The sequence below is a fragment of the Mya arenaria genome, chromosome 5, assembly GCF_026914265.1.
Source record: "Mya arenaria isolate MELC-2E11 chromosome 5, ASM2691426v1".
In the NCBI taxonomy this organism is placed as follows: Eukaryota; Metazoa; Mollusca; class Bivalvia; order Myida; family Myidae; genus Mya; species Mya arenaria.
In genome coordinates, this window is record NC_069126.1 from 44262004 (window position 1) to 44284380 (window position 22377).

Consider the following 22377-nt stretch of genomic DNA (forward strand, 5'->3'; position numbering starts at 1 on the left):
TGTTGCCGCATTCCACATGAGTCAAGGACACTGATGAACCTAGCAGAATCCCTGTCAGCAGGTTTGTCTAGATGGAAGTTAAGATCACCCACAATAATGACGTTCTTATCTTGAGTTGCATATCTTGATAGAAACACTGGTCATTCTTGTTCAAGAAAGTCGCTGGTCTGAAAACCATTTTTCTGTGTTGGTGGAGGCCTATATATCACTGCTATACGTAATGAATAGCCATTTATGGTCATGTTGCAGTCCATGAACTCAAAGTTAGAGAACTCACTATCACGACTTGATTCCACAATACGGATGTCTATGGAGGTCTTGTATATAAGTGCAACACCCCCTCCACACCTCCCACTACGAGGGACATGTTTTATCTGATAGCCCGTGGGTACAAGTTCAATTATACATGCTTTATCAACCGATGTACCTAGCCATGTTTCAGTCACAGCAAGTATATCAAGATTATTAGAAATGATATAGTCGCATATAGCCAGAGTTTTGTTCTTCACAGATCTTATGTTTAGGCAACATACTTTTACATTTGTCTGGCCTTTGACAACATTAATGTTAGAACACTTAATATTCACATTGTTTTGATTTTTCACATTGCCTGTGGGTACTTTTGCACTGGGTACAGTTATAATAGCCGGGATCTGTTCAGGCAGGGTTTGTAAGTTGCTGATTTTGACTCCCTGATTGATGTCTCAAACACGTCTCATTCTAGAAGTCCCCCCTCGGGTACAATAGAATACCTAACTCTTTCAGTCTTGCCATTATGAATGGATTAGGCCTAACCGTTGTTGGTTGTCCAATTATGTGTAAATCACAGCTACTGTACTCTCCGTGACATGTGTTCACCCATCATTGCTGATGGCAAAATGCACTCGGATTTAAATCCAATTGAATCTATGGTATTGTTTTTTAAGTTGAAATTAACACGAAAGCAAATTAAAAATCCACATAAAATCCACATATATGCACTCTTGTCACAATCATGCATTTTCATGACAATTTTCAGTCTAATACCAGCATTGGTTTTGCTGCTAAATCACAATACACTGAGAGCTAAAAAAGTGCAGCCTACACCTGGCGCAAAGAGACTGTCTGTTACGGGTTATATTATCTTAGCTTCATTGTTTGCCACTTCTGTTATTGGCCCTTTAAGATCCTTTAATGACATGGGTAAAAGAGATATTTTTAGAATTATGTTGTTTTATGTTTCTATTTATTTGTGAAAAATAAGTTTTAGCCATTAAAAAATTGAGGAAAGCCATTTTTGCCCTTTTCATGTACCTGCATATTACTAAGTTGTTACGACCTCAATGTAAACTATACGGCGCTTACGTCGAGTATCAGCTTGCGTGATGTACTATTCGATGCAAAGCGTCTATACTTTCTGGATACAAGAAGTGACAGTGCATAAATTTTAAGGTTTGTCCCGAATTATATCAGTTCGAATACCAGCCACATTCCAAGTAGTTATTGAATTTTGGGATTGCAAGTATAGCAATAGGATCATCTTGCCATGATTTGCAATCCTATTAACTGTGGTTGATCTAAAAATGAACTATTAATTTGACTTTTTATATTGATATATTTTTAATGAAACTGTTATAAGGCGCACATTTTACTTACAGTTTATCCACATTCATATAATATATAATTGTTGTTGTTTTTAATAACATATTAGGTGGTGCGAGACTGCGGAAAGCTAAAAGTGCACTTTCACGGACATGGGTATAACTGCATATACGGTAATTTCAAAGTCAAAATACATTCTATCGAAGGAATGATGCTCCTAGACGAGAAAATAGAACCTGTCCTAAGTCTGTCTCATATTCGCATGTGTATCTTTGCTTCCAAAGCCTTAAGCAAATATTAGGGTTGAATTCGACAACATTGATAGTCAAACCATTCGGGCTAAAGACATTATTAAACGACATTGACATAATTCAACCTTCTTTGAATGAAATTAGTTTGTTAACAAATGAGTTTATTTTGTATCATTTAATTAAGAAAAGACCTTCAATCAAGTAAAGTTACTGTGAAATAAAACAAACATGGTGTAATCGTCTATGATAATTGTTGAACTTGACTACGGCGCGTTACCAGTAACATTTCCTGACAATGTGCATCAACCAATTTACATACCAATGTTCATGCTAGGCACATAAAAACGAAGCATTCTGATTTTAATGGTCTGCCTAAAATAAAAAAAAACTATACAATTATGTATTTTGTGAGAATTAAACAATGGAAACGTTAGGGTCAAGTCAAGTAGCCTAGATATTAACCAATATCCTGTTTAAAGCCGAAGGATCAACGCTCAGCAATAGACAACTCGTTACAAGACAACATACATAACACAACTATGAATACATTTCATCATTGGTACATGTTGGGATGATAACCACCAATGAACAGTCAGTGAAAAATAAACCGGAAATCACAGTGAGTCAATCCTGTTTATTAGCACTCATTCTTACACTTTCCATAATATTTATCAAAAACATATAAAGATCTTACGGCCACAACACGAGGTGTTAAAGCAATAACACAATTGTCTATCAACTTGTGTATTCATAAAAATGTTTGTACCGCCATTGGACGATCAATGTATTCAATAAATACTTCCTGCGGGAACTCAACCTCACACATGCCCCAACATCAACAAACCGTAACAATTTAAGCCCGTGTACCGCTCTTCCGATGACGTATCTATTAAGTTGGACAGTTCTATCTGTCTGAAAAACAGAACATTTAGTTTTATATGATATTACTACATAATTGTATTCTGGTTTGAGCAAACGTATACCTTCTATGGAAGACAAACACCATCAAAAGTATCACATAACTTCTATTTTAAAACAACATATTTGCAGGGAACTGAAGGTCCCAAAACTTATTACAAGGATATGCTTGGTTCTCTAAACTAGACCTGTATATATTCAAACGGGGTGTACATTTCGCAAGACGATTAATCGGCGTATAAGATTACCTCGATCTGTTTGGTGTACATTAAAAAGATAAAGATTGTATTCAGACTCATTCGTAGTTCTGTATATGTGATATTTAAATGCTAGGAAAAGAAACAAACGTAATTACATTGCAGTATTTTTGTTAATTTTATAGACTTTGAACATTATATACCGATTTCACATTACTTGGAGATACCGTTTATAGTCACTACGGTTTAAGCAACTAATTTGCGCATAGCCAACATCAGAGTAGGTCACGACACTGGAACAATTACTTTCACGTGTCTCGTCGGTTGAAGTTTGATATATATTCTCTGATGTTTTATTACCAACATTTAATTTATACTGTTCATATACACTCCTAATTTCAAATGGTCGGATCAATGTTTGTTGTCAATTATAATAAAAGTATAGTGCTGTTTAGTTTGTTCAGCTATCATCCGAGCTTTATAAAAAATATATTGGTATTTTCTTGTCTGTACACTTAACCGTCTGGACCGCCTTAAGGCATTTTTGTACATGTCTATAGAATAACGACACCTGCGACCCAAGTTATTACCGGTTTATAGCGCCAGTGAGCTGTTTGAATACAAGTTAACCAAAGTAAAAAATACCCGAATTATCAATTGTGCAGAAAATTATTAAATGACGCTCAATATAGAGTTTGCAGGAGTTTACTACATACCGTATATTTGTATTCAACGCAATTGTGTAAACACCGTTAAATGATACGATTTTTTTTGCGTCTCATAGCGTTTATCAAAATAATCTCTGGCTTATGTAAATATTAGAGATATCATCATGAGATTTTCGGTATTGCTTCTTGAAAGTATTTACTTCAAATGTCTAATCAGATAAAAACAGCCAATGAATGTCCGAAGGCCAAAACGCAAGATTAAGTTTCTTCTCGACGAGGCTCACACTTTTATTCTAAGAGGTAAGTAGGTCGAAAGCCACAAAATTTAAATGACGGTGTTTGCAGCTCCGATAGAGAAAGTACCTAGTGAAAAATTTCCTTTTCCAAAACGTGACAAAGGATTTGTATGAGCTTAAGTGTATTTATAGATGGATCCTTCAATCTTAAATCTTAATAGAGATTTTAATTTCTTATAAAAGGTAGAATAGCGAATGTATTTATGGTGATAGGACATATGTTACCATGACTTAATTCACAAAATGGTGGCAATTTCAAATGTTTTTTTCATTGGCTTAAAAAACTGCTCAAGATACTGTTTCCAATGGTAGAACTATCCGGGTTTATCGGCATCAGCTACTAGAAAGGGAATTTTATGGCGACTCCTAGATGAGGTAGGCACAGTCCCAACCTCTTCTCCGATCGTCTCCATATTTGACTTTCTTCATCTAATTCAAATTTACAAGAGTGCCGAGAAGAGAATGGAAGTATTCGTGTGTTTGTATCATGTCAAAAATGAATTTTACTCAGAGGTTATTTAAAACATAGTTACGGAGGTTGCTACACATTTACATACTGCATCTGGCGATAGTTTTTGAGAAATGGCCAAAGCAGGTTTCCTTCATGCCACTGACATCAACAAGAAAGCGAAGACAATTTCTTTTGAAACGCTTAAGGCTATAGTCCGTACGGTTAGTCATTTAAATAAAACTTGCGACTGTAGGGATTATTGTGTTATTATCAATATATACCTGCTTATAATGCTTACATGTCATTTTTATATTCAGTGCAATGAATTTTACAGGAAAAAATAACAGAATAACTCTAGTTTCTGGTATAATAATTCCTACTATAAAATGTTTTTCATTAAATGAGTAGAAAAACAACAATTTAAGTTCAAAAATATTCAAATAAAAGTTTTTCAATTCTATTTTTCATCAGTGAGATACAAATACACATTTTTAGAGCACATTGATATCTTAAGTAAACTCTCTGCATACTGTATACTCTTCTCAAAGCCTAGCTTTTTCATCCACATCTTGTCCACAAGAAGATGTTGAATATGCAAGGGATTGACATAGATCTGTCTTTGGTTTGGCAATAGTAACGTATAAACAGAACTCCTGCTATAACTGCTGAAAAAGACTCCAACTGCCCACCTCATTCATTGTTCATTTTTTTGCAAAAGAAGAATATGTGGGTGGTTTTCAAAATAATGAGGCTTTTTCGTTTATCTCTCCTAACTTTTATTCCTTTCATTTTTGGGAAGTGTTTTCATGCGCATTATGGGCCTATTAATCTTGTTAAGAAAACTGTTGAGTTTCAAATGAATGGCTCAATCAGCAGAAAAGTTATGTAAGAATATGTTGCTAAATTTGTCCCCTGTGCACCCAAAAAAGTGTGACATTTTACATGAAGACCTTTATTCAAATGTGTTTTATTTTTTGAAACTGAATGATATAGTTTTTTTTATTGATTTTATGTAACTTAACCCTTTCTCATTTAAAAAAAAACATACTTCAAATAAAAAAAAAATAATATTATCTTAACCAAATTTTAATGTCATATGACGGACCCCTATTCATTTAAAAAAGACGATAGAATATTCGATTCACATTGAGAACACTACCATTCCATTTAAGCACTATTTATATTAAATTACTATGTTATTTTAATAACTTTAACCTGCCAGCTTTATATAAATAACATAGTTTTATTATTTCATACATTATTTTGTCCGTAACTCAGATGCATGACTTATTATCCCAAAATGTCCCCTGTGCACCTTTTCGGTTGTAAGTTGTCAGATTTCTATAATTTCTTCAATAAAATTATATTCTGCTGTATTTACCAGAGAAGAAAGTTACAACAGATGCAAAAACAGTTTTCAGCCTCTCACATACAGAGATTCGAAGCATCTGCATGGTTTAAAGCAATGTCCCCTGTGCATCCTGTTTTAGCAGATTTCAATAAAATGTCATAAACTAACAAATATGATTTCCACATTCTGAGAAATGTGTATGTTATATTTAGGCATCACTTGCTAGTTTAGCAACTTAATGGTTAGTGTGTTATAAAAACCTTTTTTTTATTATTTGATTATAAAGCCATTAAATGTTTACTTTTAAAGGTTTATCAAATTAATTTAAATACAGTTTCAGTATTGAGGCACATAAGATAACATATTTTGTTTAAAAATTCTATTTTGATTTTATCATGACAATTAAATAACATCAAATCAAATTGAAATTATTCATGTAATGCTTTTATATATGCAAGGTATTATATGCTTCATTTCAGTGCACAGGGGACAATTTTTTCATATGGATAGGAAATATTCCAGATTATAATTTTGTACAGGAGATTAGTACCCTAGTGGAAAACCTTGTAGTTAAGCTTCCTTTTCCAAAGAGATCACATAGAAAATATGAAAACAAATGAAGAAAAAACTGTTGAAAACATTAACACAATGAAGTCTAGGAAGCGTAGAGAACGACTTAGGAAAGATCAAAAGTTGCAGAAAATGTATGACAGAGATCGAGATACTGAGAAAAAGAGCAAAATTTGCCAGGTATTGCTCAAACGCTAAGAAAGAGGACAAATAGATCCTATGTATGATTTACAAATAGAAGAAATAATGATGAAAACATAACTGAATTATCCAGTTGCATACATTATTGTCGACAATGTGGTAGGAAATAAGAATAAAATACCATTTGTTTACTTCGGGTATAACGATTATGTAACTTGACGATTATTTTGTTATTTCGATTGATCATTTAAACGTTAGAAAGCCTAACATTTCAGTAACAAACTTACTAAAACTTACCTGTCAAAATGCGGCAGAATCATCCTCGTCACTTTCTTTATTTGTCTATAATATTATTGTCATAATTGTGGCTGCATTTTGCCTGTGTCAGTCTTATCTTGCATGATGCCTGTCCAGTCAAGACCAGCATCATTTAATAGAATGTTTCAGAATGACTTAAAAGTAGTCTTTCTACTTTGCTTAGCGGTGATGCCTATCGCCGCCTCTTTAACTATCAAGCTCACGTTCTGTTGATGCTTTTTCCGGTGCGGTAACATACAATGACTGTATTGCTTGGTTGGAAGCTACCTCGTACCATTTTGTTTAATTTGAACAATCTTTGTTAAAAGGACCTTTCAACCCTAATATCTTGTGACGTTCATAATGTTTAGGCAGAGGAGCACTTTTTTCGATGCACCATGTGTGTCATGTAAGTGTTTCTACATCCTTGGCCAATTCTTTAATGAGCTATATTTACACCTCATCTTCAATTCCTTAAATGAACTGCCTTTCGGCAATTGCAGTTATCATCCGATGAACGCAAAATATGCGGATATGTTCGAATCGCAATTCATTGCATAACAATATACATAGATTTTGATGATCTTGTTATTGCTTGGATCGTGTCAGAAGCCTTCAAGGTCCCGTAAAATATGAATCAACATTTAAGAAAGGTTGTTTTTTATAATATGTTACATGTATTGTTACTATAAGTGTTTCAATTTCACGTTTAAAAGTGATTTTAAATGGTTGATCTTGACCCGCGTTATTGTGACGTCATTTAATAAAATGTTTCCTGTTACAGTCGGGTCGTTCTATTTACAGAATGGGTAAGAAAGGATTACTAAAAGGATTTTCATATATGAAATGAAGTATTGTTTTAACAATTCTTAAAAGAAATAATGAACTGTTCGTGTAAATATACGTAATAAATTGCGGGCTCCTTCGGCCTCCACACACTTTGACCAGCCCAATAGCGTGCATACCCCGATAATGACATCAAGCCCGCAATTCATTCCTTAACTAAACACTTTGTAGCTTAATTTGAAGCAATTGACAAAAAATATCATTAGGTTACCAGCAAGATCACCGGACCAAAAAGCAATGTTGACAAATAAAAATTACAAGGTGTCCACCTAATTTTACATTTGCCATTACAAGCCTTATAAAAGTATGTGTGCTCGATAAGCTTTCAAATCTACTGCATATTGGACGGCCTAGATGCGTAATTGCATCTCAAACTAACGACCTAACCTAAGGTCTTACGCAAGCACTGTTGAAGATGCATTCTGTCTTCGATCCCGTCGCTCGCATCTGTACAGTTCAGTCTTTCTTGGTGGAGAGAATTGATTTTGAAGTTATTACACAAAAGTGCTATAAGCATAGGAATTTCCAGCATGATACCACAAACACCATGCGATTGATATCGTAACAAAGCCATTTAACAGACTACTTGGTCCATCATATGCAGCTTAGACCATTTGATCCATTGTCAATCTTTCACTCAGACCTACACGGTTCTAAACTATATTGCCTAGCCAACCATAAGTTTTCTGTGCTGTCATCACTTTGGCCGTAATCTTACCCCGATATAAAAGTAGTCTCCTATAGTTATGTTGATAGCCCTTTAAGACGTCTGTGTGGCATCATGTGTTAAGACATTTGCCGCATTAGTGTTAAGCATCTCCTTTCGCTTTTCAACTTGAGAAACTGATTCCAAAGTTGTATTCAATTCATCCATAACAACTTCCTTATAACTTTACAATAGAGGGATCCAACCGCTGCCACCAATTTCTGTAACGTGTGTCTGTTTACAGAGCTGACAATAACCTTTGGTTATCAATATGAAAATATCCTATAGGCTATCTTGTCTATTTGATTGATTGATGATCTGAATAGATGATTAATACAATGATAAGATTTTACAATCAATAACGTAATGAAAAACCTAAAAGTATCATTACGTTATCAAACTTAGCCCTTCTGTTGCGGAAGCCTATAGATATAGTTCATTAAAATGTCACGGATATACCTGGTTATGCTTTAAACTGTTCATATTACACAAAACCTGATGCCTTAGGTAAAACAACTTATGTTTTTACTGAACGAACGTAAGGCGTTAACAGTTATTTTTCAGTGCTAAATTGATAAACTACTTTTTTTCAGATGAAACGTCACTATGTGCTGTCCATACTCCTTTGTATGGCCTGTTTCATTGGTATATTTTTCGCTGGCGTTGGCGGTTTCCCTGGTTTCGGATCTGGCATAAACGAACCAACTGGATATGAGGACAAAGTCAAAGCCCTGTCTGGTATAACTATTGCTGGTTGTATATTGACGCTAGGTGTTGGCATATTTGGTGCATGTACTGTTTCCACTTATGGACGCTATTTTGGTGTTCATGTTAATGGTCATCGAACTGTTGCAGCTGGGACAACATTTGGAACTGAAGGAATGGGCACGAACACGAATTATGCCACACAAACTGGGGCTTTATATAATGGTGGGACGGGTACGAATGCCATTATACAAAGTCATACGGAAGAAAACAGACTACTTCAAGAGAACCTACGACTTCAACAAGAGCTAAACCAGCAAAGAAGATCACAAAGAACTCATAATGGATTGAACCCTTCGCCGTCGTCCATCTATCCAATGGGTGGAGTATATCACCTATCGGCTCATTCGTTTCCCACGGATCCTCCGCCGAGCTATTATTCAGTGAATTAGGGCGCCGATTTTTTCACCTATAGTGGTAACAAAATTATTGACACCGTTTATTGTTTACTAATGCACTGTATGAAACACAGTGAGTATGTTTGAGTCTGCTCCAGCATAACGACGCATGACTTCTTGTTTGAGACGCTATGAACATCCCGATGTTTGAACACTTTTTGAGAAATCACTATTTTATTGTACGATCCATGAGGCCTGTTTATTAAAGGATCTTAGTCGATCATACGGGTTATATTATCTTAGCTTCATAGTTTGCCACTTCTGTTATTGGCCCTTTAAGATCCTTTAATGACACGGGTAAAAGAGATAGTTTTAGAATTATGTTGTTTTATGTTTCTATTTATTTGTGAGAATTAAGTTTTAACCATTAAAAAATCGCGGAAAGCCATTGTTTGCCCTCTTTCATGTACCTGCATATTACTAAGTTGTTAAAGCGTCTATACTTTCTGGATACAAGAAGTGACAGTGCATAACTTTTAACAGTTTATCCACATTCATATAATATATAATTGTTGTTGTTTTTAATAACATATTAGGTGGTGCGAGACTGCGGAAAGCTAAAAGTGCACTGTCACGGACATGGGTATAACTGCATATACGGTAATTTCAAAGTCAAAATACATTCTATCGAAGGAATGATGCTCCTAGACGAGAAAATAGAACCGGTCCTAAGTCTGTCTCATATTCGCATGTGTATCTTTGCTTCCAAAGCCTTAAGCAAATATTAGGGTTGAATTCGACAACATTGATAGTCAAACCATTCGGGCTAAAGACATTATTATACGACATTGACATAATTCAATCTTCTTTGAATGAAATTAGTTTGTTAACAAATGAGTTTATTTTGTATCATTTAATTAAGAAAAAACCTTCAATCAAGTAAAGTTACTGTGAAATAAAACAAACATGGTGTAATCGTCTATGATAATTGTTGAACTTGACTACGGAGCGTTACCAGTTACATTTCCTGACAATGTGCATCAACCAATTTACATACCAATGTTCATGCTAGGCACATAATAACGAAGCATTCTGATTTTAATGGTCTGCCTAAAATAAAAATAAAAAACTATACAATTATGTATTTTGTGAGAATTAAACAATGGAAACGTTAGGGTCAAGTCAAGTAGCCTAGATATTAACCAATATCCTGTTTAAAGCCGAAGGATCAACGCTCAGCAATAGACAACTCGTTACAAGACAACATACATAACACAACTATGAATACATTTCATCATTGGTACATGTTGGGATGATAACCACCAATGAACAGTCAGTTAAAAATAAACCGGAAATCACAGTGAGTCAATCCTGTTTATTAGCACTCATTCTTACACTTTCCATAATATTTATCAAAAACATATAAAGATCTTACGGCCACAAAACGAGGTGTTAAAACAATAACACAATTGTGTATCAACTTGTGTATTCATAAAAATGTTTGTACCGCCATTGGACGATCAATGTATTCAATAAATACTTCCTGCGGGAACTCAACCTCACACATGCCCCAACATTAACAAATCGTAACAATTTAAGCCCGTGTAACGCTCTTCCGATGACGTATCTATTAAGTTGGACATTTCTATCTGTCTGAAAAACAGAACATTTAGTTTTATATGATATTACTACATAATTGTATTCTGGTTTGAGCAAACGTATACCTTCTAAGGAAGACAAACACCATCAAAAGTATCACATAACTTCTATTTTAAAACAACATATTTGCAGGGAACTGAAGGTCCCAAAACTTATTACAAGGATATACTTGGTTCTCTTTAAACTAGACCTGTATATATTCAAACGGGGTGTACATTTCGCAAGACGATTATTCGGCGTATAAGATTGCCTCGATCTGTTTGGTGTACATTAAAAAGATAAAGATTGTTTTCATACTCATTGGCAGTTCTGTATATGTGATATTTAAATGCTAGAAAAAGAAACAAACGTAATTACATTCCAATATTTTTGTTAATTTTATAGACTTTGAACATTATATACCGATTTCACATTACTTGGAGATACCGCTAATAGTCACTACGGTTTAAGCATCTAATTTGCGCATAGCCAACATCAGAGTAGATCACGACACTGGAACAATTACTTTCACGTGTCTCGTCGGTTGAAGTGTGATATATATTCTCTGATGTTTTATTACCAACATTTAATTTAATTCATACTGTTCATATACACTCCTAATTTCAAATGGTCGGATCAATGTTTGTTGTCAATTATAATAAAAGTATAGTGCTGTTTAGTTTGTTCAGCTATCATCCGAGCTTTATAAAAAAATATATTGGTATTTTCTTGTATGTACACTTTTACCCGGACCGCCTTAAGGCATTTTTGTACATGTCTATAGAATAACGACACCTGTGACCCAAGTTATTACCGGTTTATAGCGCCAGTGAGCTGTTTGAATACAAGTTGACCAAAGTAAAAAATACCCGAATTATCAATTGTGCAGAAAATTATTAAATGACGCTCAATATAGAGTTTGCAGGAGTTTACTACATACCGTATATTTGTATTCAATGCAATTGTGTAAACACCGTTAAATGATACGAATTTTTTTTTGCGTCTCATAGCGTTTATCAAAATAATCTCCGGCTTATGTAAATATAAGAGATATCATCATGAGATTTTCGGTATTGCTTCTTGAAAGTATTTACTTCAAATGTCTAATCAGATAAAAACAGCCAATGAATGTCCGAAGGCCAAAACGCAGGATTAAGTTTCTTCTCGACGAGGCTCACACTTTTATTCTAAGAAGTAAGTAGGTCGAAAGCCACAAAATTTAAATGACGGTGTTTGTAGCTCCGATAGAGAAAGTACCTAGTGAAAAATTTCCTTTTCCAAAACGTGACAAAGGATTTGTATGAGCTTAAGTGTATTTATAGATTGATCCTTAAATCTGAATCGTTCACTGTACAAATATTATTTTGGGACAAATCTAGTTATTTCATCGTAAGACCTTTAAACGTTTTCGTTTGTTAATATGTTTAAACCGCTCTGCTTTTACGATGGTTTATCTACTTTCAAACTATTACTTGTCCCAGGCCCTGTTGACAACGGTTCTTTGTTTCCGCTCACACCCAGTTGTGTTAAATATTTAAAATTAATAAAGGTATTTTTGTTTAGTAGAGGTATATTGTTGTAAGAAATGTCAAGAACTTTAATATTTGGCTGATAGTTGAGAAATGAGCATGACACCTCTTTAAAACCACTGTTAGAAACTAGGGATGAAAACCGGATAGCAAATTGGTATCCGGATATTCGTATCAACTATCCGAATACTATCCGGATACTCGTATGAAATTGTTGTCTAAGAATGTGTACACCTTGTTGTGTAACGTTTACCCTCTACTATGTACACCCTTTATCATATCATATGAAATAATAGTACACTTCAGTTGGTATCCGTCGTAAGCTTGATGTGTTTTTACTAATCTGTTTTACGTCATTATCGTTTTAGGTCGTAAACAAATACGTTACATGCATTGTGAGTCATATAAATGTGTCAAAATATTAAAAGGCATACCAATGACGTGAATACAGATGATTTTATTCATTTAATTCTTACCTACATGCCTTTATTTAGACACAAACGTGTACAAACATAATAACATATAATAACATAACATGCAAATACATTAATTACAAAAATAATATACATACTACATACTTATCAATTATTCACACAGTTCCGAATACACTATGCTTTCATTATCAATGGCAATCACTCTTCATCATATTTCACTCAGTGTCACACTTCACAGAACGCATGTTCTTGTTTAGGAACAAGATGGCATCAACAATGTCACTGTTAAGTCTGTTGCGCAACTTGTTCAGAACAAGCCCGGCGGACGAAAATACGCGCTCCGATGGCACAGATGTAGCGGGAACCGCGAGGACGCTACGGGCCACTTGCGCGACCTTCGGAAAACGGTTCTCGTTGCGCCGCCACCACTCGAGGGCTGGTGTTGCATCATCCATCTTCTCGGCAAGGTACAGCTGAAGATCGTCCTTCACCGATGACTCCGGGGATGTGACCATGAACTCAAGCCGTGGTCGCTTAGCAGGTGTGGCACAGTCATTGCGCGAGCTGACCTTGAGCGGGACATCGTCAAGGCGGTCCTCCAGCATGGTGTGTGTCCTTCGTCGTAGCTGCCTGGGCAGGAAGCTTAACTTCTTATATCGAGGGTCCAGAAGTGAGGCGAGCATCGGGAGGGACTCGGCAGTTTCATCTCGGCCTGCCTTGAACCTCTCCGTCATCTCATCCCGGAAAGTGGTCTTCATCGAGGCGACCAGCGCTGTGTCATTTTTGCAGGGCTGCAACACTGTCCCAACCAAACTATACACGATGGGAAACATCTCCCCGATGGATACGTCCTTGTCCTTACTCATGAAGGTGGTCACGTGAGTGAACGGCCCAAGGACTGTGAATATGTCGGCAACGATGCCCCACTCGCCGTCTCTCAGAAGGAGATCGCGGTCGGCCTTCTTCGTGACGTCATCGTCAAGCATGATGTCAGTGACCACCCGGCGTAGCTTGTCGAGGCGGCTACACATCAGCTGCGTTTCCACCTCGTGGGGACGTCCTGGATGAGGGCCAGTGTCGGTTGCTTCTCGCCCTCCTTCTGCATCCGCTCCTGGCGACGGTGTAGCTCAGCGTTGAGTGTTGTTGAGTGCTTGAAATGCCCTACCAGCTTTCGACACTTGCTCAGGACCTTGGAGACAGAAGGAAGTTCGAGGAATGGCTTGATGCAGAGCTGGAGGGTGTGGGCGAAGCAGGAGTGGTCTCCCCACTCTGGACAGAGTGTGCCGGCCTTCTGTATGTTGCGGGCGTTGTCATGGACGCAGCATTCCACCTTGCCCGTGAGACCGAACTCCCTTACTCATTCTTGTAGGCGGGACGCGATGTTCTCGGCTGTGTGACGCTCTGGCATTGCTCTGGTCATCAAGATGTCCGAATGGAGGATCCATTCGGCATCAAGGTAGTGGGCTGTCACGGTGATAAAACTCTCGGTAGAATTGGACGTCCACGTGTCTGTCGTGAGGGAGACAGACGTCGCCTGCTCGAGCCGGGAGATGAGGTTGGAGCGTTCGTCTGCGTACCTCTTCTCAACCCTCGCACGAACTGTTGGCCGGGTAGGTACCTGAAATATATCATAGTTATAAAAGTTATGACAATATCAAAATGATGTGCACGTGCAGTACATGTATACAATACATTTGTATAACACTTACTGTATAAGACGGTGCCGCCAAGGCCATCATATCACGGAACCCCTGGCCGTCGACGACGCTGAGTGGAAGGCAGTCACGTACGACCCAGTCCGTCACCGCTCGGGTAACCCTCTCCGTCGTGGCAGCCTGTATCATCGGAGGGGTGGAAACGGTGACGTCAAGTGTCGTCTGCTTCAGGGTGGTCTTAGACGGAGTTGATGGCGGACTGCACACAGGATACTTCTTCATGTGATTCCTTAGATTTGAAGTCCCACCACCATACACAAGTTTCACACTACACAAGTTACACACAACACTTTTACCATCCTCAGTTTTAGTGAAATACTTCCAAACACTAGAAGTCACTTTCGGAGGCATAGTTCCAGTTTTGACAAGATTGCTCAATTGATAAACTTTGAAACGATGTTAACTGATTGGGAATAAAATAGAAATGAAACGATTTTTTTTCTAATAATTTTATTCAGACATCAATACTTGATTTATGCATATTCATTAAGATAATTGATTGGATAATCTACTGATTGCATGACGTTACTTTGTGATTGGACAGTTAAATCGTATGGATTAATGCACATATCATATACGTCATCATTGATGTCAACTACTGCCAATTAGTGCCAATTAGTCACTTCAGACTCCATAAACAACACTTGTTTTTATAAACAGGACCATGGACCCTTCAAAAGATGAAATCTCGCGCCTTGTGCAAACAACCAATTAATAGCAGACGGTTTATGACACCCATCACGCTTCGCCAATCAGTCTGTGCAGCACCTGAAACAGTCTAAACGCTAAGATGTTTAAGACCTACACTAATTAATCGACCATTTTAACCGCATAATTTATACAAATAAATATTAAGAAAATTATACGAATATCCGAATACCAATTTTAGAATCCGAATACCAATCTAATATCCGGATATCCGGATATTCGCTTCCATCCCTATTAGAAACATAAAGTTAGACTAAATATTAGATATAGATACTAATGTTTTCGACATAATGGTTTTTGGTTGAACCCGATTTAAAAGTCACATTTTTATCAGGGTATTTATTTACCATTAGATGTTACCATCGGAAATTCCCTTTTTCTTGTGTTACTTAAACACGTACGCCGGACGGTGATCGTTGACTAATTGCTTGTAAATTTAGAGGCCAATCCATTGTCTTCCCGACTATAGCCGTATGATAGTACAATAACTGTTTGTTCTTCCTCTTCGCAGCCTGTTAATAATGCAAAACATGTACATATACATTAATGCCGTCTAATCAAACAGACTGTCATTATAAAAAGAAATAAAACCAGAAATAGTATTATACAACTTATAAAAATCGAATAATTATGTTAAAGAACTGCATATATAAGCCTCATTTGTATTGAATATATTAAGCAAGGTCACTACCACAATACTGTTCGTCATCGCCATTTGGAGAGTCGACTTTGCCATTACAAATGTAGATTTTAGGAATACCAAAACTTCCGGAACACTTTAGGAACATAGTATGGCACTCATATGCTTATATGACATCAAATTCAAGGTATACCATATGTCACCATTACACATGGTAAAAATGAAAAAGATTCTCTTGTTGCGCAGTCCTAGAATGTTCTATCAACCCCGGTCAGCCAAAAACAACAACACATACTTTAAGTTTCAGTGGAATACTTTATTAACGGTTTAACTAACAAATCAATTCAAAGTAGGTACGGATGGCATCCTCGTAGCGTTCCGGTATCATTTCAATAACCTAAAGTGTTGGTGTCGTACCTTTTGTACAGTTAATAAATGTGCTAATAATAGTTTGTATGTCATTTGAAATATTTTTATTTGCTCAGTTATTCTCGTTCTCAAATGTTGTACCTAAAATAATTTGTTCCAAACAGAATAATTGTAAAGGGGAAGAAATGGGGGTTAACAAAGTATGTATGAGATTAATCATGTATGTACTGCAAAAACGTTGAAACAAAACAAATTGAATGTAATATTTACATTTTATCTCTCAGTAAATAAACATGCATTCGTTAGGAGAAAAGTTGCTAATTTGCCGGTTTTAGATCAAAATAAGACAATATTAGTGTCGGTTTCACAATTTTAACGAACAATATTTTTCCAAAGCGGTTCAGCGCAAGTGTATAATCTCAAGCACTATGTTTGCGGGTGAGGTAACTTTTAAATATATTACAACTGACAGAAACTTTCGACCAAAATGATAGGGTAAAAGTTTAGACTTGATACTGACACTGAGCGAGCCCATCTAGAGCTTGCATGCTTGTAGTTAGAACAAGGAGCACCCATCCCGTCCATCTGTGTAGCGACAATCTCTTAAAAGGGCACATGCAACTTGGTTGAAGGGGAAATCCTCCCGCACCTTCACCGTTAATCTTTTTAATTTATATCAAGCAATCAAGCCGTGCTGTCAGTTGAAATGAGTTGACACATCTTTTCGTCGATCAGTTTAGCCTTTCATTATGCCATGATATGGTTGACAGGCATTGACACAACTCACAGTTCATCTTTTTAGTATCAATATTTCACCCAGCCATGATGTTGATTAGAGGAGGAGTATGTTTGTGCCCCCCCCCCCCCGGCCCACTTTATAGGTTTAATATGCAGCCTGTGTAACAAGGCAGGAGTGTACATCCAGCTGGCACACAATCTTTTTATGAAAAATCTCCCAAACGGACACAGTGTTGCATGGCAAAAAGCGAATATCCCCGCACCTTGCCCGGAACAACAATATTTATCAGGTCACAATCTCTTACACAGCGATAATCTTGCAAAAACAAAATTAGCTTTTCCTCATCTGTTCAGTACCTGTTACCCGTTCAGTTCTTTTGTTTGTTGGCAATGGTCGAAATCAAATAATTAATCAATGATAAATGACTTATTGGCATATACTGTCCGCTTTACTCATGTTGCACCTTATATAATGTAAATATATTTTAAAATCGATACTTCGAATCGTAAACGATATGTGTGAATATATTTTTCCTGTATAAGATTACCAATATTATTCATATTCTTTTCTATTGAACATTCTTTGAAATATTTAGAGAGCTTCTCATTCACTATTTCCCCTTGTTTAGCTTCTTTTTTCATTAAATCAATTTTTATCGAAACGACCGATTTGGAGATGACAAATACTAGTGTTTGGCAATCACACGCTTAATATGGTATGTGAATTGGGAATGACTGATACCATGACATTTACGTTTTTTTTATGATGATATTAGGAGCATTTTTTAAAGAAAATATTTCTACTTTTATACACAGAGGTCGCCTTGATTTCGAGCCCGTTTTAATCATTTAATTAATCTGAAATATCTATAACAAGAATGGGATAATCATCCACCAATAGTTGGCAGATAATTTGAAACGCCTGCAGAGTTTGTGTCTATTCGTTTATTTGAATCATTTCCACATCTCAAAGTGAACAGAAACAGTGTGGCTGTATAGATTCTTACGGGTGTTTTCACATAAAATAACGTTATCAAAATGGTGGATAAAATAGTTTCAGGTGTTACTTCTTTCATTTATATTTATTTCCGGATATATATCACCAAAGCCGGACAATATGGTATATATTTTTTTTTTCATTTTATTGATAAAATATATACTTTTAAATTGCATTCGTTTTTTGTTTTTATTATGACTTTTCTGAAAAATCAAAAAGGTAAATTAAAATGAATTAACAAATTGTAGACATTTAAAGACGAAAAGAGAAACTTTAAATTTAAAAACTTAAAAAGTGGACATTGAAATAAAACTAGATTTTTTTTAAAAAAAGTTTGTTTATTTCAATGATATCGGTAGATGATGAATGTCGAATGCACAAATATTCAAATGTTCAGAATCAAGGGATTTACTGTGACAAGAATACGAGAAATGTAGACACTTCATGTGATAAATGCACAAAACAAAACAAAATATTTTAAAAAGAGTGTCTAAAGCTTATACTATGTTTCATTGCTACTATTCTTTCAAGCTGAGTAGCTTCCATAATAGTGTACCACAGCAGTTGACTACAAATATATTGTACATGTTACAATACACAGATATTATGCATTTATTACATTAAGAGATAACTACCAGTTATCACATGAATGGTTATGTGCTTTTCGCAATTGTTTTGCTCTTCACATAAGCAAACTCATGAAAAACTTTAATCGTGTGACAAGTGTACTTCTTTATTTGATGATTTTCGGTGTTTAATCAAAACAAATGATTTACTATATAATAAACTCACCGTTTGCCACCGGACCTGTAAATAGTTTGGGATTTTTTTTATCTCACCGGGTCAATTATCAATCAAAGCCATGATCAACAATAAGTTATCGTGTATAAAACACTTTATTTCCCGATTTTCATACAGTTAGAAACATTACAAAAGCATTTAAAATCTGCCCAGTATGGAAGGAAACCCTATCAATATTTCCATATTATTGGAAAAAATATGGCCATTGACGTTATGCACCTTTCTTTGAAAACAGTTCACAAATGAGAATATGTTGTTTGCTTTAATTTAGTAACCCTTAAATCAAGCAAAGTAATTGTGAAAAATACAATGTGAAATCGTCTTATTATTTAGGTATTATACATTTTAATATAAAAGAGAGAGAGAGAGAGAAAGAGCTCTGTAACACAGAATACGACACTGCCTGACCCTTCTTATAGCCATGCCAACTTGGCAGAACGTTCTTTTTTGTGATTTATGAACCTGAACAGGTAATAAGAGATCAGGGAAAAACAGCTTTTACACAGTACATATGAGCGATGTGTGAACGGATATAGATGTGACAGATGTCATGTTTGTCTAGATATGAATCAGATATGCGACGGTGTTGTCCAATGTCCGAATGGAGATGACGAACGATTATGCAATTTCCAGTGTCCAGAAAATTGCGCATGCAATGATCTTTCTATTGTTTGCACCGGTGGTAACATCGGATGGCTAGACGTAAATACATTCCCTAATCAAATTATGACTCCTAAACTGGGTCCAACTAATGACGATCATGCCATAAATTAGTAAATATTTCTACTATTTAGTATCACTTAATGTTTCTTACAGTAGTATTACAGAGGTGTCAGGTTCATCCCTCAAATATCTCCCTAATATTAAAGTTCCTGACCTTTCTTACAGCAATATTACAGTACTAACGAAAAATACATTTATCAATCTTAAATATCTAACGCAACTAGCTTTGAACGGAAACGAAGAACTCGTGTCCATAGAGCCCGGGACATTTAATGGTTTGAAAGTAGATAAACTATCGTTAAAGCAGTGCGGTTTAAATGTATTAGAAGCAAACACGTTTAAAGGTCTTACGATGAAAGAACTAGATTTGTCCCAAAATAATATTCTTACAGTCAATGATTTAGCTTATTGTGATCTTTTTGTAAATACACTTAAGCTCATAAATAATCCTTTGTCAGGTTTTGGAAAGGACATGTTTTATGGGGTACTTTCTCTTTCGGAGCTGCAAACACCAAAATTTAAATTTTGTTGCATCCGACCTTCTTACCTCTTAGAAGAAAGGTGTGTGCCTCGTCGAGACGAAATTTCGTCCTGCGATGATTTGATTGTTAATTCAGCACTTCAGGCACTATTATGGGTGACGGGCCTTCTTGCTGTTCTAGGAAACATTTTATCTTTGCTGTTTCGATGTATGTATGACCGAGAAAATTTGAAACATGGATATGGAATATTTGTATCGAATCTTGCAGCAGCGGACTTATTAATGGGATTGTACATGCTTATAATAGGGATCGCAGATACAAAATTCAGAGGAAGGTAAGTGTTATTTCGTGTTGAACTTACTGATCAAAAAGTGTTTGTAATTAACAGAGTCTGGCAAACATTTTCCAAGTGAATGACAAAGACAACTGGGAAGAATAAAGACCTTTTAATTTTTTTATCGCAGTTAAAATTGTGAACTTAGCACTTGTGCTTTTGTGAACTTGTGTGAAGATTCCTAACTTCAATGTTATAGGTACATAGAATTTGACGAAATTTGGCGCACGAGCTTTTGGTGCCATCTGGCTGGTGTTTTATCAACATGTTCATCAGAAGCCAGTGTACTTTTTATTTGCCTTATTACGCTTGACAGAATAGTGGTGATCAAATATCCGTTTGGCCAGGTACGATTTTCTACTTCTTCTGCTGTTATGACTTCTCTGGCGTGTTGGATAGTTGCATTCATGGCAGCTACGATTCCTTTATTACCCGGTTCGTACTTTGATGGGACATTTTACACGTCCAGAGCCGTATGCACAGCTCTACCGTTAACAAGGGATCGACAATCGGGATGGGCTTATTCTGTCGCCATGTTTATTGGATTTAACTTTGTGTCCTTTATAGTCATTGCATTCGGACAATCCATAATATTTTATGTGATAAGAAAAGCACCCTCCAGAAGAGCACGTTTGAATGTCAATACATCGAATGACTTCAAAGTGGGCAGGACGTTATTGCTTGTTGTAGCTACTGACTTTCTGTGCTGGTTTCCGGTTGGTTTAATGGGTATGTGACCATGACCTATGTGTAATGGTTGTTATTAAAAAATAAGTATACCCTAAATTGTGGAAAATAAATATAATGTGATTTTCACAAAGATTCATATGTATATGTGTGTGTATAAATTATACTAGTATTTTTTTCTGCATCGTATACAACATGTAATGCATTTATTATATTGAACTTTCAATCCTGGCAAATAAATACAAGGTTTATCTTTCCAACCACATTGACACTATTCTCTGAAAGATATGATCATATTATATGTTTAAACTTGTTTCAGGCATGCTTGCATTGTTTGACGTACCTATACCAGGAGTGGTTTATGCATGGACTGTTGTTCTAGTCCTACCGGTTAATTCTGCACTAAACCCATTCCTGTACACCATATCAATGCTTCTCAGCCGAGAACGTTAGTTTATTGATCGATTTAAAATTCAATTTTACACATTACGAGTATGCTCTAATTTTGTTTACCATTAATTCTGCTTGAAAGTAGCTTAGAATTGCATTCAGTGCAATCACTTTTAAATAATGTCTACGTATTTTGCACATTATAACAATCAGTAACCCTACATCCTTAATTGTCTTTCTCAAATTATTATTAACCGACAAGCTATGATATTAATATGTTTTGCTATGATTGATGTTTTCATATAAGCATATCTTATAAATAACCAAGTTTTTTTTTACAACAGAGCCAATCGTTACGAATATCAGGATTTACTAACATGCCATTTTAAACCGTTTTCATAACAAAATTATCGGGACTTCCACATACATTTTATACTTCTAGCATAACTAGCATACACGCCGGATAATAATGTGGCCAAACATGGGCCCGTCTGAATTAATATCCACGTCTTCCTCGAAGTGAACCAAGTTAATCCTTGTTATAGGTTTTGAGACCTTCAGTTACCTGTAAATATGTGCTATTCAAGTAAAGTTATAATTCTGATGGTGTATGTTTTCTATGGAATGTATACATTTGCGTAAACCAGAATAAAATTATGTAGTAAGGTCGTGTTACTCTAATTTTTTGTATTTCAGACAAAACAGGACAGTCCAATTATTGATATGTCATCGGAATAGCGTATCACGTGCTTACGATGTCATGGTGTGAGGTCGAGTTCTCGTTTTCGGGCTAATGCCCGCAGTCATTTTTTAATG

At 35.9% G+C, this 22377-nt stretch overlaps 3 protein-coding genes across 3 annotated transcripts; 1 reads left to right on the plus strand and 2 right to left on the minus strand.

Annotated features, from left to right (window-relative positions):
• Positions 1-13192: 13192 nt before the first annotated feature.
• LOC128235735 (E3 SUMO-protein ligase ZBED1-like) lies at positions 13193-14008 on the minus strand. The gene has a single exon (XM_052950536.1). The coding sequence runs from the start codon at positions 14006-14008 to the stop codon at positions 13193-13195; it is 816 nt and encodes a 271-aa protein (XP_052806496.1).
• LOC128235736 (E3 SUMO-protein ligase ZBED1-like) lies at positions 14008-15043 on the minus strand. The gene is made up of 3 exons (XM_052950537.1): positions 14687-15043; positions 14449-14595; positions 14008-14307 (listed from the first exon to the last, which is right to left on the minus strand). Exons 1-3 carry the CDS (start codon positions 15041-15043, stop codon positions 14008-14010), a joined length of 804 nt encoding a protein of 267 aa, XP_052806497.1.
• Positions 15044-16896: 1853 nt separating this feature from the next.
• LOC128235737 (G-protein coupled receptor GRL101-like) lies at positions 16897-21624 on the plus strand. Its single transcript, XM_052950539.1, has 6 exons — positions 16897-16904; positions 19482-19627; positions 19893-19979; positions 20127-20484; positions 20684-21213; positions 21491-21624. Exons 1-6 carry the CDS (start codon positions 16897-16899, stop codon positions 21622-21624), a joined length of 1263 nt encoding a protein of 420 aa, XP_052806499.1.
• The last annotated feature ends 753 nt before the right edge of the window (positions 21625-22377 follow it).